Here is a 19,834-nt window from a genome sequence, read left to right as displayed (position 1 = left end):
ACCCTTACATTTTATAATTTTGTCCTGGGATAGCAGAGTGGTTAGGGGTCCGCTCTCGATTATTCTCGCATGTAAAGCTGTATCCATCTTCAGGTCGTATGCTCGATAGGTGATGGTACTGACCCTTACATTTTATATTTTTGTCCTGGGATAGCAGAGTGGTTAGGGGTCCGCTCTCGATTATTCTCGCATGTAAAGCTGTATCCATCTTCAGGTCGTATGCTCGATAGGTAATGGCACTCTCCCTTACATTTTATATTTTTGTCCTGGGTTATCAGAGTGGTTAGGGGTCTGCTCTTGATTATTCTCACATGTAAAGCTGTATCCATCTTCGTGTCTGTAGTGAAATAGGTATATGTATATATGTGTGTAGTGAAATATGTATAGGTTTATATGTGTAACCAGCAGTAATTTAAAATCTGTTCTGAGGCTGCAAGTCTCACAGGGGGGGTCACAGCTTATGTTGCCCTGAGCAAGCAGTCTACTGTCTCCAATCTTGCCAGGGGGTCTTGCTGGGAACCAGGAAGAAGGGGAAACATTTCACACCTTCTAGCTCTTTTGAAGAGAGATGTCAATTACAGCCTGACACTATCTATCTGTGAGAAACTTACAGAAAGAGTGTTCAGAGGAAAATAATATATTCATTGGGGGAGCGGCCGTGGTCCAATCAAAAACAAGCAATTATAATATTAACCTGAGAGGCTGTTCTAGAAATCTGACCTCCAAGTTAACTCTATAAATTAGGCTTGTACGCATACAAAGTGGTTCACAGATTGAGGGCCACCGAGCTGATGTGTTCTAGTCCATATTCATCCCCCCCTCAGGGAGCAGAAAGCAGACTACAAAGTTAGCTATTTCTCTAAGTTTTCTCCTGTTTATTTTTATAAGTGTTTTGTATATTTATGACTTTTTATTACCATATTTTTTTTTCCTTTATTGTAAGCACAAAATTTTTTGTATTAAAGAAAAAAACTAACAAGTTGAACCTTGTATGTTCTAAAGATCCATAGCCTTAAACTGTGTGAGCCTTATGATTGGCAGACAGTAGTAGTAATATTTCCGAGACTCATCACCCGTGTGTTCGGTGAGTGGTGGCAGCGTGTATGAGCGGGTGTGTGGCCTGGGTCGGTGTGTGATTTATGCTCCCATTACAGCATAGGACAGAGGTTGAATGCTGGAAAGAGAGAGGGGAGATAGATTAGCCCTTGCAGGCTCAACCCCAAGTCGCGTGCTAAGAGCGGGTACGTGACAAATTGGTGGCAGCATGGTGGGATCCGTGACAGTGTCAAATGCTCTAAAGGTGCTGGTACTCACCCTTACATTTTATACTTTTATCCTGGGATATCAGAGTGGTCAGGGGTCCGCTCTCGATTATTCTCGCATGTAAAGCTGTATCCATCTTCAGGTCGTATCCTCAATAGGTGCTGGTACTCACCCTTACATTTCATATTTATGTTCTGGGTTATCAGAGTGGTTAGGGGTCCACTCTCGACTATTCTCGCATGTAAAGCTGTATCCATCGTTGTGTCATATGCTTGATAGGTGCTGGTTCTCACCCTTACAGTTTATGCTTTTAGCCCAGGATATCAGAGTGGATAGGGGTCCGCTCTCGATTATTCTCGTATGTAAAGCTGTATCCATCTTTGTGTCGAATGCTCGATAGGTGCTGGTTCTCACCCTTACAGTTTATACTTTTATCCCAGGATATCAGAGTGGTCAGGGGTGCGCTTTCGATTATTCTCGCATGTAAAGCTGTATCCATCTTCGTGTCGTATGCTTGATAGGTTCTGGTTCTCACCCTTACAGTTTATACTTTTGTCCCTGGATGTCAGAGTGGTCAGTGGTCCGCTCTCGATTATTCTCACATGTAAAGCTGTGTCCATCTTCGTGTCGTATGCTTGATAGGTTCTGGTACTCACCCTTACATTTATACTTTTGTCCCTGGATGTCAGAGTGGTCAGGGGTCCGCTCTCGATTATTCTCGCATGTAAAGCTGTATCCATCTTCAGGTCGTATCCTCAATAGGTGCTGGTACTCACCCTTACATTTTATATTTATGTTCTGGGTTATCAGAGTGGTTAGGGGTCCACTCTCGACTATTCTCGCATGTAAAGCTGTATCCATCGTTGTGTCATATGCTTGATAGGTGCTGGTTCTCACCCTTACAGTTTATGCTTTTAGCCCAGGATATCAGAGTGGATAGGGGTCCGCTCTCGATTATTCTCGCATGTAAAGCTGTATCCATCTTTGTGTCGAATGCTCGATAGGTGCTGGTTCTCACCCTTACAGTTTATACTTTTATCCCAGGATATCAGAGTGGTCAGGGGTGCGCTTTCGATTATTCTCGCATGTAAAGCTGTATCCATCTTCGTGTCGTATGCTTGATAGGTTCTGGTTCTCACCCTTACAGTTTATACTTTTGTCCCTGGATGTCAGAGTGGTCAGTGGTCCGCTCTCGATTATTCTCACATGTAAAGCTGTGTCCATCTTCGTGTCGTATGCTTGATAGGTTCTGGTACTCACCCTTACATTTATACTTTTGTCCCTGGATGTCAGAGTGGTCAGGGGTCCGCTCTCGATTATTCTCACATGTAAAGCTGTTTTCATCGTAGTGTCGTTTGCTTGATAGGTGCTGATACTCACCCTTACATTTTATACTTTTGTCCCAGGATATCAGAGTGGTCAGGGGTCCGCTCTCGATTATTCTCGCATGTAAAGCTGTATCCATCTTCATGTCGAATGCTCTATAGGTGCTGATACTCACCCTTACAGTTTATACTTTTGTCCCTGGATGTCAGAGTGGTCAGGGGTCCACTCTCCATTATTCTCGCATGTAAAGCTATATCCATCTTCATGTCGAATGCTCTATAGGTGCTGATACTCACCCTTACATTTTATACTTTTGTCCCAGGATATCAGAGTGGTCAGGGGTCCGTTCTCGATTATTCTCGCATGTAAAGCTGTATCCATCTTCATGTCAAATGCTCTATAGGTGCTGATACTCACCCTTATAGTTTATACTTTTGTCCCTGGATGTCAGAGTGGTCAGGGGTCCACTCTCGATTATTCTCGCATGTAAAGCTGTATCCATCTTTGTGTCGAATGCTTGATAGGTGCTGGTTCTCACACTTACAGTTTATACTTTTATCCCAGGATATCAGAGTGGTCAGGGGTCCGCTCTCGATTATTCTCGCATGTAAAGCTATATCCATCTTCATGTCGAATGCTCTATAGGTGCCGATACTCACCCTTATAGTTTATACTTTTGTCCCTGGATGTCAGAGTGGTCAGGGGGACAACCTCGATTATTCTCGCATGTAAAGCTGTATCCATCTTCGTGTCGAATGCTCGATAGGTGCTGATACTCTCCCTTACATTTGATACTTTTGTCTGAGTGGTCAGGGGTCTGATGTTTTTCTAACTTTCTTCTTTCCTGTAGGTTGTTGGGCATTATGACGGGATTACAAAACAAATTAACTGGACAGGCACCACAATTCTGTGGCTCAAGGGCTCGCCCCCCTCGGATAGTCCTCCCTGTGTGTTTGATACCGATGATCCATCATGTGTAAAAAGTAAGTGACCCTCATCCACCATCTGTTCATAGCATTAGAGGCCACATCCGCTCTCCTCACTGTTCTCTCCTCCTCAGCTCCTCTCTCCACATTTGCCATGGTGGCTCTTGGGGCCGGACTAACACTGCTGATGTTCGGAATGGCGAGCATCCTAATTATGAGGTGAGTCCTCCTTGTGAGGTTGGTGCCTCGTCTATCCTCACCCACCACGGTGAGGCCATAGCACTGTGTCACTGGTGGGCACAGCCATATATCTGAGTGGGAGGGTCAAATACGTGGCAGGAGCAGTTCTGGCTTGGTGGGTGGTACCCCACTGGATGGCGCCTGTCTGTTTGTTTGTCCGCAGGAAGCTGATGTTGGAGAAGGAATTGGCCTCAATGTTGTGGAGGATTCGCTGGGAAGAACTGCAGTTTGGGAACTCTGAGAAATACCACAAATGTGCCGGGAGCCGCCTGACCCTGTCATTAGTGAGTTACTGCCCCGCCAATATTAGCCTGCACCCCAAGTATCACCTTACATCTTAATTACCCCCCAAACTCAAATACTCCCAAATTATAGATCAGGTATTACCCCAAGTCCCAAAGACCAAATATAGATATGAACCTGTGGGAATAATAACCGCGGAGCTCGCACAGTGAGATCAGGGCTCAAGTACAAAAGCAAGTAACAACCAGTGGGAAAAGACCCTGAGAGAAGCTCGGCTCGCCCACCGGGAGAGAATAGGCCAGGAGAGCTTCCTACAGGAGGGTCCATGCCCAGTGTCAAACATACCGCAGAGGGTGCAGTCACCCGGTGTAAGACGTTCAACAGCAAATATTCACCTAGTAGCGCACAAAGCGCCGACATAATATGCAGAAACCTGCAACAACCTAGGATGAAGGAGATGCGAGGGAAGAGGGTCTGTAGGTCCACACATGTATCGACACATATGGCTTCTTCAGGGTACAATGGTAATGGTAGATCACCTCGTAAATCACCTCGTTCCCATGTCTTACATTTCTGAAAAGCACATCACCTGTATGAAGAAGGCAGACTCTGATGTGGAGACAAGCATGAGAAGTAAATTACCGTAACCTATGTCCTATGCACTGATCATATCCTTTCTTTATATTTAATACATTGTCATCCACATGTTATAGCAATACAGTCACCATGCACATTGGTGCCTGTAAGGTTCTATGCAGTAGAAAACAATTTCTCGTATACACCTGTTATAAGCCTCTTACGGTGGTATGGAGGCTGTTGGCCAGCATGAAAAGCAGGTCACCAGTATGACAGATGCAGACTCTGGTGTGTAGGCTGATTTACTTCTCAGACTGACTTCAGGTCATGCTGGCCTCCAGCCTCCACACCAGAGCCTGCCTCCATCATACAAGTCATCTACTTCTCATGCTGACCTCCAGCCTCCACACCAGAGCCTGCCTCTGTCATACAGGTGATCTGCTTCTCATGCTGACCTTCGGCCTCCACACCAGAGCCTGCCTCCATCATACAAGTCATCTGCTTCTCATGCTGACCTTCGGCCTCCACACCAGAGCCTGCCTCCATCATACAAGTCTTCTGCTTCTCATGCTGACCTTCGGCCTCCACACCAGAGCCTGCCTCCATCATACAAGTCATCTGCTTCTCATGCTGACCTTCGGCCTCCACACCAGAGCCTGCCTCCATCATACAGGTGATCTACTTCTCATGCTGGCCTCCAGCCTCCACACCAGAGTCTGCCTCCATCATACAGGTGATCTACTTCTCATGCTGACCTTCGGCCTCCACACCAGAGCCTGCTTCTGTCATACAAGTCATCTGCTTCTCATGCTGACCTCCAGCCTCCACACCAGAGTCTGCCTCCGTCATACTGGTGATCTGCTTCTCATGCTGACCTTCCGCCTCCACACCAGAGCCTGCCTCCATCATACAGGTGATCTACTTCTCATGCTGACCTCCAGCCTCAACACCAGAGCCTGCCTCTGTCATACAGGTGATCTACTTCTCATGCTGGCCTCCGGCCTCCACACCAGAGCCTGCCTCTGTCATACAGGTGATCTGCTTCTCATGCTGACCTCCGGCCTCTCCACCAGAGCCTGCCTCTGTCATACAGGTGATCTACTTCTCATGCTGGCCTCCAGCCTCCACACCAGAGTCTGCCTCTGTTATACAGGTGATCTACTTCTCATGCTGGCCTCCAGCCTCCACACCAGAGCCTGCCTCCATCATACTGGTGATCTGCTTCTCATGCTGACCTCCAGCCTCCACACCAGAGCCTGCCTCTGTCATACAGGTGATCTACTTCTCATGCTGACCTGCAGCCTCCACACCAGAGCCTGCCTCTGTCATACAGGTGATCTACTTCTCATGCTGACCTCCAGCCTCCACACCAAAGCCTGCCTCAGTTATACAGGTGATCTACTTCTCATGCTGACCTTCGGCCTCCACACCAGAGCCTGCCTCTGTCATACAAGTCATCTACTTCTCATGCTGACCTTCGGCCTCCACACCAGAGCCTGCCTCTGTCATACAAGTCATCTACTTCTCATGCTGACCTCCAGCCTCCACACCAGAGCCTGCCTCAGTTATACAGGTGGTCTACTTCTCAGTCATTGTGATGTGATAGAAAACGAGACTATGATTGTTCCCATGAAGAAGCCATGTGTGGCGATACATGTGGGACCTGCAGACCCTCTTCCCCCACATCTCCTTCACCCTAGGTTATTGCAGGTTTCTGTATATTGTGCCGGTGTTTGGTGGGCTGTTAGTTGAATATTTGTTGTTGCACGTCTTACACCGGGTGACGGCACCCTCTGCAGTATCTTTGGTGCTGGGCCCTTCCTGTAGGAGGCCGTTCTGGCCTCTTCTCCTCGTGGTCAGCCGGGCTAAGCTTAGTGTGTGTCTGTTTCTGTGTGATTTTCAGTTGTGCTGTCGTTTGCTGTATTGTTAGTATTTACCGTATATCTGTGATTCCCGGAGCTGTCACATTCAGTGGTCGCACCATTTGGTCTCCTGAATTTCTCCCTCATGTCTCAGTATTTATCTCACACTTAAATATTTTCGCAAACATTAATACCTGACGTATTGCTGCCCCATACACTGATCATTAGCGGCACGACATTCTGCCATGACTCGCCTTTCCCTCGAATTAACTCACACACTGACTACTGCCCCATGTCGCAGTCAGCTATCAAGGGAAAGCGTAGACACTTGGGCCTCCACACCTAGTGATGAGTTATGAGAGTACCATGAAAGTGTTGACGCTTGGGCCCCGACACCTAGTGATGAATTATGAAAGTACCATGAAAGTGTTGACGCTTGGGCCCCGACACCTAGTGATGAATTATGAGAGTACCATGAAAGTGTAGACACTTGGGCCCCGACACCTAGTGATGAATTATGAGAGTACCATGAAAGCGTAGACACTTGGGCCCCGACACCTAGTGATGAATTATGAGAGCACCATGAAAGCGTAGACACTTGGGCCCCGACACCTAGTGATGAATTATGAGAGTACCATGAAAGCGTAGACACTTGGGCCCCCACACCTAGTGATGAATTATGAGAGTACCATGAAAGCGTAGACACTTGGGCCTCGACACCTAGTGATGAATTATGAGAGCACCATGAAAGCGTAGACAGTTGGGCCCCGACACCTAGTGATGAATTATGAGAGTATCGTTAATATCAGGGTTAAGTTGAATATACCACCAGAACCCTGGAAGCCCTTCGTACGTACGCGTGTCTCATCTTTCTCTAGTTGTCCCATATATCGCGCTATCAAGACTGGCTCTCCAGAAACACTTAGCCAACCCAAGTTTGGACTTTCCTTATCGGTCCAGCCCCAATAAACCCATTGAGACGTCAGTCGTCCCATTTGGACCTCTCACTAGGAAGTTATGACCCATCCTAGATATTGGGAATTTTTTCAGCTAGGAGGTAAAGGGAGGAGGTTTCAGTCCAACCCAGAGGGGCAGTGGCAAATATGGGAGGTGGAGAGCTAGGAGTTAAAAGCTAGCTGCACACTTTTAGCCTTTGTTGTTGTTCTGCCATGGAAGCCGCGTCACGTCACGTGTGGAGACGGACCAGAAACTAAGAAAAAGTGCCTGTGTTTACGAGAGCTTCCCTCCATCCACAAGTTATAAGAAACGGTAACGTGAAACATACAACTAACTGCTATCCCAAACCTGTACCCTCCCTTTATCTGTCCTTCTGGCTGTAATATCTGTATATTACTCTGTATATATTGTGAGGCAGTGACCGGTGTTATATGCGAGGGTCGCTATGTGTCCCTCAGGATGTGCACAGAAGCATATTAAGGTCGCGGGAGGGCATTGCATTGAAAAGCATAGCTGTAATTGCAATGCAAAATAAAAGTAAGTGTTGGTCTTGGGCAAGGTACAGTATTTGTCCAAGGCCATTTAGGAAAACCACCCATGGGCTTTTATTTTTGAAGCAGACTACAGGATGGTAGTGATGCGGTCCGCTTCCACCTGACTGGGTCTTACATGTGGCCTACAGCCACAGGTTCTTTGTAAAAACCCCTCAGCAGAGGGTTGGGTGTATCAGTTTTGGTTTACACATGTGCAGAGCAGGAGGCTCTGCAGAGCTCATCCTGTGTGAAGCAACACTGAGCCAAACGTAGCCAAAAAGCCTGGCACCCCTCAGCGTACACAGTGGCACAGTCACCCACGACAACTGCTCTCGGTTACGGACTGTCTCGTTTTCCCAGCTGCGATCCGGAGGATACTATTTTGTTTTCTGTTTGTGAGTACGATGACCATTAAAAGAGACTTTGTATTGAACTTTCCTGGGTCACTGCCTGTCTGTCACACTGCACCAATCCCGCTGCACTACAATATGTATATTATCTAGTGCGCCCTTTGGCAATTAAAATATCAATTCACTCTGGGTTGCTCTTTTATCTCGAACCCCGATTTCCCACGTCCGTTCTGACCTGATATAAGCTTGATAACGGACCTGGCTTATATCTAACTAGATGGTGGCCCGATTGTAATGCATCGGGTATTCTAGAATATGTATGTATGTATGTACGTCGCGCTGTGAGTGGGGGTTAAATTCCGCGCCAATATCACTGGTCGCGCCCGGCTGGCCGATCAAAAGCGTGGTTCAAATCCCGTGCCAATTCGCGGCCGGACTGCGCCTGTCGCTGATTGGTCACGGCCGGCCGGGCGCGTCCAATCAGCGAAGCGTGGTTCAAATCCCACGTTAATTCGCGGCTGGACTTCGTCTGTCACTGATTGGTTGCAGGATGTCGGGGTTGGGGCGCTGGATGTTGGAGGCTCTGGATGTCGGGGGTTGGGGGCGCTGGATGTCGGGGGTTCAGGCGCAGGATATAGTACAGCCACTTAATATATAACACAGCCACGTAGTATATAGCACAGCAATGTAGTATATAACACAGCCACGTAGCAAATAACACAGCCACGTAGTATATAGCACAGCCACGTAGTATATAGCACAGCCACGTAGTATATAGCACAGCCACGTAGTATATAGCACAGCCTCGTAGTATATAGCAGCCACATAGTATATAGCACAGCCACGTAGTATGTAACACAGCCCATGTAGTATATAGCAGTGTGGGCACCATATCCCTGTTAAAAAAGAGAATTAAAATAAAAAATTGTTATATACTCACCTTCTGCCGTCCACCGAAGCTGTCCCACTCCTCGCGATGCGGCCGGCAGCTTCCGTTCCCAGCGATACATTGCGAAATTACCCAGATGACGTAGCTTCCGGGATGGGGCGACACACTGGCACTGACTGGAGGGGAGTAGGGAGGGGCCAATTGGCAGCCGGACTGTGCCCATTGCTGATTGGTCGTGGCCGGCCAGCCGCGACCAATCAGCGACGCGGAATTTCCGTGACAGACAAACAGACAGGAGTACCCCTTAGACAATTATATAGATAGATGAGGAACTGGTGGCAGCATACCGTTCTGGTGGTATTTGGGGATTGTGGTGTATATATACATATATATATTTATAACCAGTACATAACAGGGCAGCCTCTCCGGCGACTTATCTTAGGTGCAATTCCCTGACCGACCTGAATGTAAGGGGGGTGCCAGAGAGCTGCGACTGTGTGAGCTCCATCACAGATTGGTGACGGTGAGGGGATAGCCGTATCCCCTGGCTTTCGTTTTTCCTTACAAGTATGGTCAAACCTACCTGTTGGATCTGCCCAAGCACCTGCGCCAGATGCTCTATGTGATACTCCCAGGTGGGACTGGAGATAGCAGTATCATCCAGGTATGTGGCCGGGTACCCTCCAAATCCCTTGAGCAGTGTGTTGACCATCCGCTGAAAAGTGGCAGGGGTATTTTTCATGCCAAACTGCATCACGGTGGACTCGTACAGTCCAAAAGGGGTAATAAAGGCGGAGCATTCCCATGCCTCACGGGTCAGGGGAATCTGGCAATATCCCCAGCTCAGATCCATGATAATCAGTTACTTAGCACCGGCCAACTGGTCGAGCAGGTCATCGATGTGTGGTATGGGAAACACAATGGTGACCGTCACAGCGTTGAGCCCCCTGTAGTCCACGCAGAATCGGGTTGTTCGGTCCTTTTTGGGGGCAGGCTGCTGGATGCTTGGATCACCCCCAGCTTCAGCATTTCGTCAATCTCTTGGCGCATGTGCTGCTGCACCTCAAGAGAGACTCAATATGCTGAACGCCGGATTGAGGGATGATTTCCAATGTTCACATCATGGACGGCTGTCTCAGTCCTTCCGGGCATTCTACTGAAAAGCTCCCAGTGTTGGATTAAGGTGACCCCCCCCAGTTGGTCCTCAGAGAACTGGTTTCCAACCTTCACATCTTCAATGGATCCACCTGCCTTGGCCTTAGTGAGCAGATCCAGGAGGGTTTCCACCTCTCCTTCCTCTGTAAGATTGTACACAGGGAGGGCGCAGGCCTCCTGCTCATAATGGGCCTTCATCATGTTCACGTGGAAGGCCTTCATCCTTCCATGGGCGTGGTCTAGGATGACTAGGTACGTGACGACATTGAGCTGCTGTTACACGAAATATGGGCCCTCCCAGGCTGCCTGAAGCTTGTTCTGTGGTACGGGGACCAGTACCCGCACCTTTTGACCCATCGGGTAGGTCCTCTCACAAGCATTCTGGTCGTAACAATGCTTCTGGTCAGTCTGGGCTTGGGCCATATTATCATGCACCAGCCGCATCAAGGCCATCATCTTGTCCTGCAAGATCACGACGTACTCTATGACCGACACTGCAGGGGTGGCCAGGTCCCCTTTCCATGCCTCTTTCACTAGAGCCAGGGGCCCCCACACATGTCATAATACAGGAGCTCAAAGGGGGAGAACCACGTTGAGGCCTGTGGAACCTCATGGTAGGCAAATAATAGGTGTGGGAAGTATCACTCCCAATCTCTCCCGTGGGAGTTGAGCAACATCTTAAGCATCTGCTTCAAGGAGCTATTGAACCGCTCACACAGGCCATTAGTCTGTGGGTGGTACGGTCTGGCCACCAGTTGTTGCACATGCATTTGCTTACAGAGGGACTCCATCAGCTGCAACATGAACTGGGTCCCTTGGTCAGTGAGCATTTCCTGGGGAAACCCCACTCGGGAGAAAATCTCCAGTAAGGCGGTAGCCCGAGTGGACAACAAAGCTTCTGGGAACCAGGTGGCATAATCTACTACCATCAGTATGAAGCATTTCTCAGTGCAGCTGGGAATGGACAGCAGTCCAATGAGATCCACAGCTACCCTCCTGAGAGACTTTTCAGTGATGGGCAGAGTTACCAGTGGGGCTTTGAAGCTCGGCCCCGCCTTCCCCACCCTCTGACAGGTGTCACACAAACGGCAGTAGGCAGCCACATCGGCCCCCATTTTAGGCCAGTTGAAATGCTTGGCTAGCCTGTCCTTGGTTTTAGCAATCTCTAGGTGTCTGGCCATCGGAATCTCATGTGCGATCTGCAACAATTCCGCCCTGAACGGATAGGGTACCACTAACTGTCGGTCCCTGGGCCATGCCTCCATTGAACCCTGCTGGACCGTTACCCGGTACAGCCGTCCCTGGTCCCAGACCAACCGCTCGCAGTCTGACTTCATGGGAGGCTGTGCCGCCTGCTCTTAAGAGCTTTCAGGCTGTCGTCAGCTTCTAATGCCGCCTGAAACCCCTGACTAGACATTGCCAGAATAGACTAAACTGTCATGTCTTCCGTCAGTTCTTCGGGACCTGTCTCCTGACCTCCGTCTGACTCGGCAGCCACTTGGTCGAAGGTGAGGAAGCTGCCGGACCTCCTTGAGGCTACTTGGGCTCTGGCGCTCCCACACCTAGTGACAGCGGCCATGACTGCTGCAACCGTGGGTTGTTCTCGCTTCCCCTCGGTTCCTGACCAAGTCGCCGGGTCAGGAAGACTAACCTGGCCTCCTGTCATCCCTGATGTGGGGAACTCCTGCCCTGGGGTCTTACCTGGTGGCTCCACGTCTCCTGTGACACCCCCAATCCCCAGGGTCTGTTGCTCTCCCTGCAGCAGTTCTGAACTCAGCAACTTGGATTCATCTAGGGGCCATGCACTTCATGTGGCAGTCTCCCTCCCCCCACATCTCCATGCCCCCTGCCTCTCCTACTAGAGGCCAATAGATCCCAGCACACTGACTGATGACACCTGAGGGCATCTCCACACCTCTCGCCTGTCACAGCTGCCTTCCCTGTGTATGTAGTGTCAGTGTATGGGAAAGTTTCAGATTTCGCTTCCCACTCCACTGCAGGAGGCACGTTCAATACATCAACATCAAGGGCATTAGCAGTGGAAATTTCACGATAGTCTATGGGAGCTGAACTTTGGGGATCAGTGGCCACATACTGGGACACTAGCCGCCCCAAATCGGTCCGAAGCAAAACAATTGCGGGAATATTTGCCGATACCCCACCTCCCGCATTCTCCTACTAGCGCCCCATTCCAAATACACCTTGGCAATGGGCAGCCAGGTACGACGCCTCCAATCCTGGAGATGGAAAGGGTTTTTCCGGGTACGAAATCCCTGGGAGACACCACCTCAGGACTTACAAGGGTCATCTCAGCGCCGGTGTCCCGTAGTCCCATGACCGCTGCGTATCCGATGGTGACGGGTTGGTAATTGTCAAGGGACCTACCATCACCCCCTCCCACACACAAAACTGGACGGTTATTGGGATGAGCTCGGGGCCTTATGACGCTGAGGACACATTGCCTTGAAGTGTCCTGGTTGGTTCCAATGATGGCATCGGTGGGGTTCCACCCCTGACCTGGAGAGGGGAGCAGAGGGTTGCGCCCCCTGCATTCTAGGGGCCTTGGAAACAGGGGCAGGATTGGTCTTACCCCCCTCTCCAGGTGCAGCTGGCGGCACTTTTGGCCTCAGGTGCACTATTGTTGGCGTATTCGTCCACCAGGGTGGCTGTAGCAGAGGTCCTCTTTGGTTTCTGATCACGGATGAACTGCTGGAGGTCCTCTGGTCATTCCACAAAAACTGCTCAGTTGCGATGAGCTCCTTTAGCTGCTGGACGGTGGTGAGCTCCAGTCCTGTTGTCCATTGGTCAACTGTTCTCAGTAAAGCCCACATGTGATCATCCCAGCTGTCTGCAGGACCCCGCTGCATTCTCCGGAGCTTCTTCCAGTATGTCTCAGGGGTCAAATTGTACTGCCGGTCCAGAGTCTGCTTGATGTCCTCATAGCTCAAGGTGGCAAGGTGGTCTCGCTTGGCAGGTAGCCAAAGATTTCCAGGGCCTTACCACTGAGACGAGTGGTTAAGAACCGGAACCACTGGTCCTCAGTCAGATAGATCTAATGGCAAGTTTTTTCAAATGCCAGCAAGAAAGGGTCCAAGTCCCCTCCTTGGTCCAGCAGAGGAAAGTCCTCTGCTCGTAGCTTTGGGATCCAGATCTCAGGGGACTCGCAACGGGCTAGGGTCTGCAGCTGGAGTTGGAGCTGAAGCATTTGTTGCTGGTGTTCGCGCTCCCGCTGATGTTCCTCGCTCTCCCACTGATGTTCTGCTATGAGAGTATCGTAGGTGGCTTTGTCTCCAGCCTTGAGGCTAGCTATAGCCGCTTGCAGGAGGGTGTCCAATCTTCCTTGGCTGGGGTGGGCAGGTGAAGGGCTGTCCACTGTAGGACTGAGCACAGGGAGTGGGCTCCTTTGGGAGCCTCGGCTGGACTTCCCATCGCCTTGAACAAAACAATCGTCCACCTCCTCCCCATTGACCATTGCATTGGTTATTTACTTGGTTCTGGCCCTGGTGCCACTGGCCATCCTTGCACTCTTTGGTTACTGACACAGAGCTGCGACCCGTGTACCCACACACCTTATATTATTTGCACTCTGACTGTCTAGTGCTGGGCTGATCTTAAGGCCCCAGCAGCCAGCCGGTAGTCCTTAGTTTCTGGGAGTAGGGATCCCACACACACTATTATCTCGATCCCACTGCTGTGCCACCATTTGTAAGGAAAAACTAGAGCCGGGGGATACTGATATCCCCCCGCCATCACCAATCTGTGACCGAGCTTACACAGTCGCAGCTTTCTGGTGCCCCCTCTTTCCGTCAGGTCGGTCAGGGAACTGCACCTAGGATAAGTAGTCGCCGGAGAGGCTGCGCTGTTACGAACTGGTTATTGAGGCACTCTGCAGTGAGGGCGGTATGTATATATATATATATATATATAACACCAGTCCCAGGTGAGAAACATATATATATATATAAACCTCCGGTCTGTCACTGCCTGGATCCCCCATTAACACCAGAATGGTATGCTGCCACCAGTTCCTCATTAGTTATAAGCCCGCTCCGTTATTAATTGGGTCCTTAACCAACCCCAGGTAGTGTATAAGTACTAGCCGGACTCACAGACGCTCTCCCCCTCCCATATTCGCCACCGCCTCTCTCTAGGTTGGACTGTATTCTCCTCCCTTGACCTCCTAGCTAAAATAATTCCCAATATCTAGGATGGGTCATAACTTCCTAGTAGGAGGTCCAAATGGGACGACTGACGTCTCAACGGGTTCGTTGGGGCTGAACCAATATGGAAAGTCCAAACTTGGGTCAACTAAGCTAGAGAAATATGAAACACAGGAGTGCATACGGAGGGCTCTCAGGATTCTGGTGGTATATTGGACTTAACCCTGAGATGAACGATTCTCTCATTATTCATCTCTAGGTGTCGGTGCCCAAGTGTCTACGCTTTCCCATGATAGCTGATTGATGGTGGCTGTCTTGCACAAAAGACAGCAGGGGGTCCCAGCTCTGCGCCTCCTCACCTTCATTAACATGTGGCCTCTATTTCTCTGGCATTATGGCAAAGTCATGTTCTTTTGGGAATTTGTGTCCTTATCCCAAGGGTGAGGGCCACAACCCTGCTGTGAAGGGAGATCTCTGGATAATCTATGGGGCCTGAATTAATACATCCAAAATGGAGTGTTCCTCATCCCTCACAAACAGTATATACTTATAGATACAGTGGGTGAAATAAGTATTCTACTCATCACCAATTTTCTAAGTAGAACTATTTCTAAAGGTGCTAATGACAAGAAATTCTCACCAGATGTCGGTAACAACCCATCCAATCCACACACGAAACAAATCACCAAAGATGTCTATAAATGATGTGTAATAATGAAAAATGACACAGGGTAATGTATTGAACACTTTACTGACATTTTTGTTTAATACTTCGTACAAAAGCCTTTGTTGGTGATGAAGCTTCGAGATGCCTCCTGTATGGAGAAACTAGTTGCAGGCATTGCTCAAGTGAGATTTGGCCCATTCTTCCACACAAACACTCGTCACATTCTGAGGCTTCTGTGGCTCCTTCATTGATCTCTGAGCTTTAGTTCCTTAAATAAATTTTCTATTGGATTCAGGTCCGGTGATCGGCTCAGCCATTCTAGCAGGTTTATTTTCTCTCTCTGAATCCACTTGACAGTGTCCATGGCTGTGAGTTTGGGATCATTGTTAAGTTGAAATGTCCACCCTCCTTTCATCATCGTGGTTATTGACAGCAGATTTTTATCAAAAACGTCTGGGTACATTTGTCCATTCATCGTTCTTTCCCAGTACCATATGCTGAAAAACATCCCCACACCATGATGTTCCCACCTCCAAACTTCACTGCTGGTATGATTTTTTTACAGTGATATGCAGAGCCTTTTGGCCTCAAAACATGATGTGTATTATGACTTCCAAAGAGTTAAATTTTGCTCTTATCTGACCAGACTCTATTCTCCCAGTATTTCACAGGCTTGTCTAAATGTTGCTGAGCAAACTGTAAACGCGCTTGACCATGTTTTTTGTTCAACAATGGAGTCTTTTGTGGTGAGCATGCATACACGCCATTTATAGAGCAAGAGGAGCAAAGCTTTTACATTTTATATATTTAATCCGGGAAAAGTAGGCAGTGTTTATAAAAATACACAAAGATGTTCCAAAATAGACAAAAACAATACAGCATATACAATTACATAAAATAAAAACGATAACCTGATGTCGCAGGGTTGGCTCTGGGTTTTATGATCGGGAGCCCCTATGTCTCTGTTGTCGGTTGACCCAGGACCAGGGGCTCCTTCCCTGTCCCTAATGCTAGGTCCAACCTAGCTTGCCCTGTGTCCCAGGTTACTTCTGAAGGTGCAGATGCCGGGACCACGTACCTTGAATTATCTCCTGAATCCACCCTCCGTCTGTTCCCTTCCCCCACCAAGAGTGGAGTGATTGTGCACCATAGTACACCAACCAGACTAACAAGGTAACACGAACAGGGGAAATGGAAAATACCAATCATACAAATAAACACTCACATATAACAGAGGAATGCAACAGGGAGTGTAGGATGGGAAAAGACCAAAGTAGGAGAAGAAAAGGGAATTATCACAGTTACAAACCCACGCAACAGTCACAGATAAACCCACCAAACGCCTTCTCATATAACCACTAGACAACTATCCTCCCAGCCATGCAGCATAGGCTAGCTCTGACAGGTGTGTCAGTCAGGACACAGATTAGGGGATAGGAGTGTCTAGCCGAGCTCAGCTGAGAACTCTGAATCCCAGAGCTCCTTGAATGGCCAATTAATCCCTGTACTGCCAAATGAAATTTAAACCATTTAAAAAGAAGGTGAAGTGCTTTTTATTCAGCGCAGCAGTAGGAGCAATCATACGCAGCAGTCTTCTGGCTCACGATAATCCTGTGACACGAGCTCTTCATTTTTTGGGGGGTGGGGGCAATGGACAGAACTACAGTAAACTGCAGTTCCCAGGACTAACAAAGATTATAATTTGGCATTTCCTTTTATTTACACAAGTTATACCCACATACCTCCCCTCTGGTGACTCACAACAGAGCTGGTCTTCAGAAAACCATGGGATGTGGCTCAGTCTTAGAAAATAATGAGTTTTCCAAGTTTTACAATATCTTCACTCCTGGTGGTCCCAGGCGGGATTACTGTCATGTTTGTCACGAATCACAGGGGGATATTTTATTCATCCCCACCACTCACACCAATATGCCCAGAACCAGGGTTGTTTGGTTGGACCCAGTTCTTTTCTGGAGGGGATTTTTCTACAGTTAGGTCCATATATATTTGGACAAAGAAAACATTTTTCTAATTTTGGTTATAGACATTACCACAATGAAATTTAAACAAAACATTTCAGATGCCGTTGAAGTTCAGACTTTCAGCTTTCATTTGAGGGTATCCACATTAAAATTGGATGAAGGGTTTAGGAGTTTCAGCTCCTTAACATGTGACACCCTGTTTATAAAGGGACCAAAAGTAATTGGACAGATTCAATAATTTTAAATAAAATGTTCATTTCTAGTACTTGGTTGAAAACTCTTTGTTGGCAATGACTGCCTGAAGTCTTGAACTCATGGCCATCACCAGACGCTGTGTTTCCTCCTTTTTGATGCTCTGCCAGGCCTCCACTGCGGTGGTTTTCAGTTGCTGTTTGTTTGTGGCCTTTCTGTCTGAAGTTTAGTCTTTAACAAGTGAAATGCTGCTCAGTTGGGTTGAGATCAGGTGACTGACTTGGCCATTCAAGAATATTCCACTTCTTTGCTTTATTAAACTCCTGGGTTGCTTTGGCTTTATGTTTTGGGTCATTGTCCATCTGTAGTATGAAACGACGACCAATCAGTTTGGCTGCATTTGGCTGGATCTGAGCACACAGTATGGCGGCTCTGAAGACCTCAGAATTCATTCAGCTGCTTCTGTCATGTGTCACATCATCAATAAACACTAGTGACCCAGTGCCACTGGCAGCCATGCATGCCCGCGCCATCACACTGCCTCCGCCGGGTTTATGCATGCCCGCGCCATCACACTGCCTCCGCCGGGTTTATACATGCCCGCGCCATCACACTGCCTCTGCCGTGTTTTACAGATGATGTGGTATGCTTTGGATCATGAGCTCTACCACGCCTTCATCATACTTTTCTCTTTCCATCATTCTGGTAGAGGTTGGTCTTGGTTTCATCTGTCCAAAGAATGTTCTTCCAGAACTGTGCGGCTTTTTTTAGATGTTTTTAGCCTTTTTATTCTTGATGCTTATGAGTGGCTGCACCGTGCAGTGAACCCTCTGTAGTTACTTTCATGCAGTCTTCTCTTTATGGTAGATTTGGATATTGATGCGCCGACCTCCTGGAGAGTGTTGTGCACTTGGTCGGCTGTTGTGAAGGGGTTTCTCTTCACCATGGAGATTATTCTGCGATCATCCACCACTGTTGTCTTCCGTGGGCGCCCAGGTCTTTTTGCATTGATGAGTTCACCAGTGCTTTCTTTCTTCCTCAGGATGCACCAAACTGTAGATTTTGCCACTCCTAATATTGTAGGAATTTCTCGGATGGGTTTTTTCTGTTTTCGCAGCTTAAGGATGGCTTGTTTCACCTGCATGGAGAGCTCCTTTGACCGCATGTTTACTTCACAGCAAAACCTTCCAAATGCAGCACCACGCCTCAAATCAACTCCAGGCCTTTTATCTGCTTAATTAAGAATGACATAATGAAGGGATTGCCCACACCTGTCCATGAAATAGCGTTGGAGTCAATTGTCCAATTACTTTTGGCCCCTTTAAAAACAGGGTGGCACATGTTAAGGAGCTGAAACTCCTAAACCCTTCATCCAATTTTAATGTGGATCCCTCAAATGAAAGCTGAAAGTCTGAGCTTCAACTGCATCTGAATTGTTTTGTTTAAAATTCATTGTGGCAATGTCTATAACCAAAATTAGAAAAATGTTGTCTCTGTCCAAATATATATGGACCTAACTGTATATCCCATTTCCCAGTTCCGGTTTGGAACTTGCAGCCCTCTGGCGCCCCCCTTAACCTTAGGTCAGTCAGGGTACTGCACATAGGATAACTAGTCGCCAAAAAGGCTGCCTTACTATGTACTGGCTAATGGGCACACTGCAGCGAAGCAATATAACTACTACCACTCAGGCGGGAATGATAATTATCCACACCGTCCGTTACTGCCAGTTTCCCTAAAAACGCATGAAACCACCAGATCCTATCTCTGAATTAAGGGGTTAGGAGCTAACCCAATTAGTAGCATAATTCACTTCAGAGAATGTGACTGCACGTTATAGAGCAAGGAGAAACAAAGCTAGTAATTTTATGTATTTTACTCCAAAAGATAGGCAGTGTTTTACAATTGTATAAAAAGATATTATAAAATTAGACAATTATGTATATATAGACGATTGCAAATAAAAAGGGATTAAAGTTGAAAAAAATCACTTAGTTATCTCATATCATTTCAGATCATGGCAAACCATGTGGCGGGGGAGGGGTGAACATCAAAATACATCGGAGCAGCTTGCAGAGCTGCTGTTTGCTCTTTTCCTGGGCAAAGACTGACTCATAACCCAGCAGGTTTCAGATATACCCTCTGGTCGTGACATCACTGAGTGGGCTTATGAAATGTCCTCCTCTTTTCTCAGAGGGACTGAAGCGTACGGAAAGCTCCTAGCCATTGTAGCTCGGGGATGGCACCCCGTATATTGGCCACGGAACTATCATTCTTCAAGGCATGAGCTGGGCGTTAATTTGAGCCCAATCATGCCGTGGTTATGAGCCCATGTTAAGCAGCAATCCGTTTCCGCTAGGCGCTATGCCTAGAAAATGCACTGAGTAATGGCCCGGCCGGCGCAGAGGCCAAAAATGTATTTGTCCTGTGTCCAGACCTAAGGTGCGCGATTATATTCCAGTTTCAGAGAACAAAGGGAAGACCAACTTTGAAACTCATCAAAGAGAATGAAG

General features: G+C 48.0%; 1 protein-coding gene across 3 annotated transcripts in view; it reads left to right on the top strand.

Annotated features, from left to right (window-relative positions):
* Positions 1-19,834, top strand: part of NPR2 (natriuretic peptide receptor 2) — a 422,222-nt gene that overhangs the window by 212,545 nt on the left and 189,843 nt on the right. For 2 of the 3 annotated variants that reach the window (XM_069745468.1, XM_069745463.1), the window contains exons 6-8: positions 3,440-3,572; positions 3,650-3,734; positions 3,919-4,039. The exons of the other annotated variant lie outside the window; for it this stretch is intronic. In XM_069745468.1, the coding sequence (XP_069601569.1) occupies positions 3,440-3,572; positions 3,650-3,734; positions 3,919-4,039 (339 nt within the window). The remainder of the gene's footprint in view (positions 1-3,439; positions 3,573-3,649; positions 3,735-3,918; positions 4,040-19,834) is intronic. 3 annotated transcript variants of the gene reach the window in all.

The sequence above is a fragment of the Ranitomeya imitator genome, chromosome 1 (assembly GCF_032444005.1).
Source record: "Ranitomeya imitator isolate aRanImi1 chromosome 1, aRanImi1.pri, whole genome shotgun sequence".
Lineage (NCBI taxonomy): Eukaryota > Metazoa > Chordata > Amphibia > Anura > Dendrobatidae > Ranitomeya > Ranitomeya imitator.
This window is presented reverse-complemented; position numbering and strand designations above follow the sequence as displayed.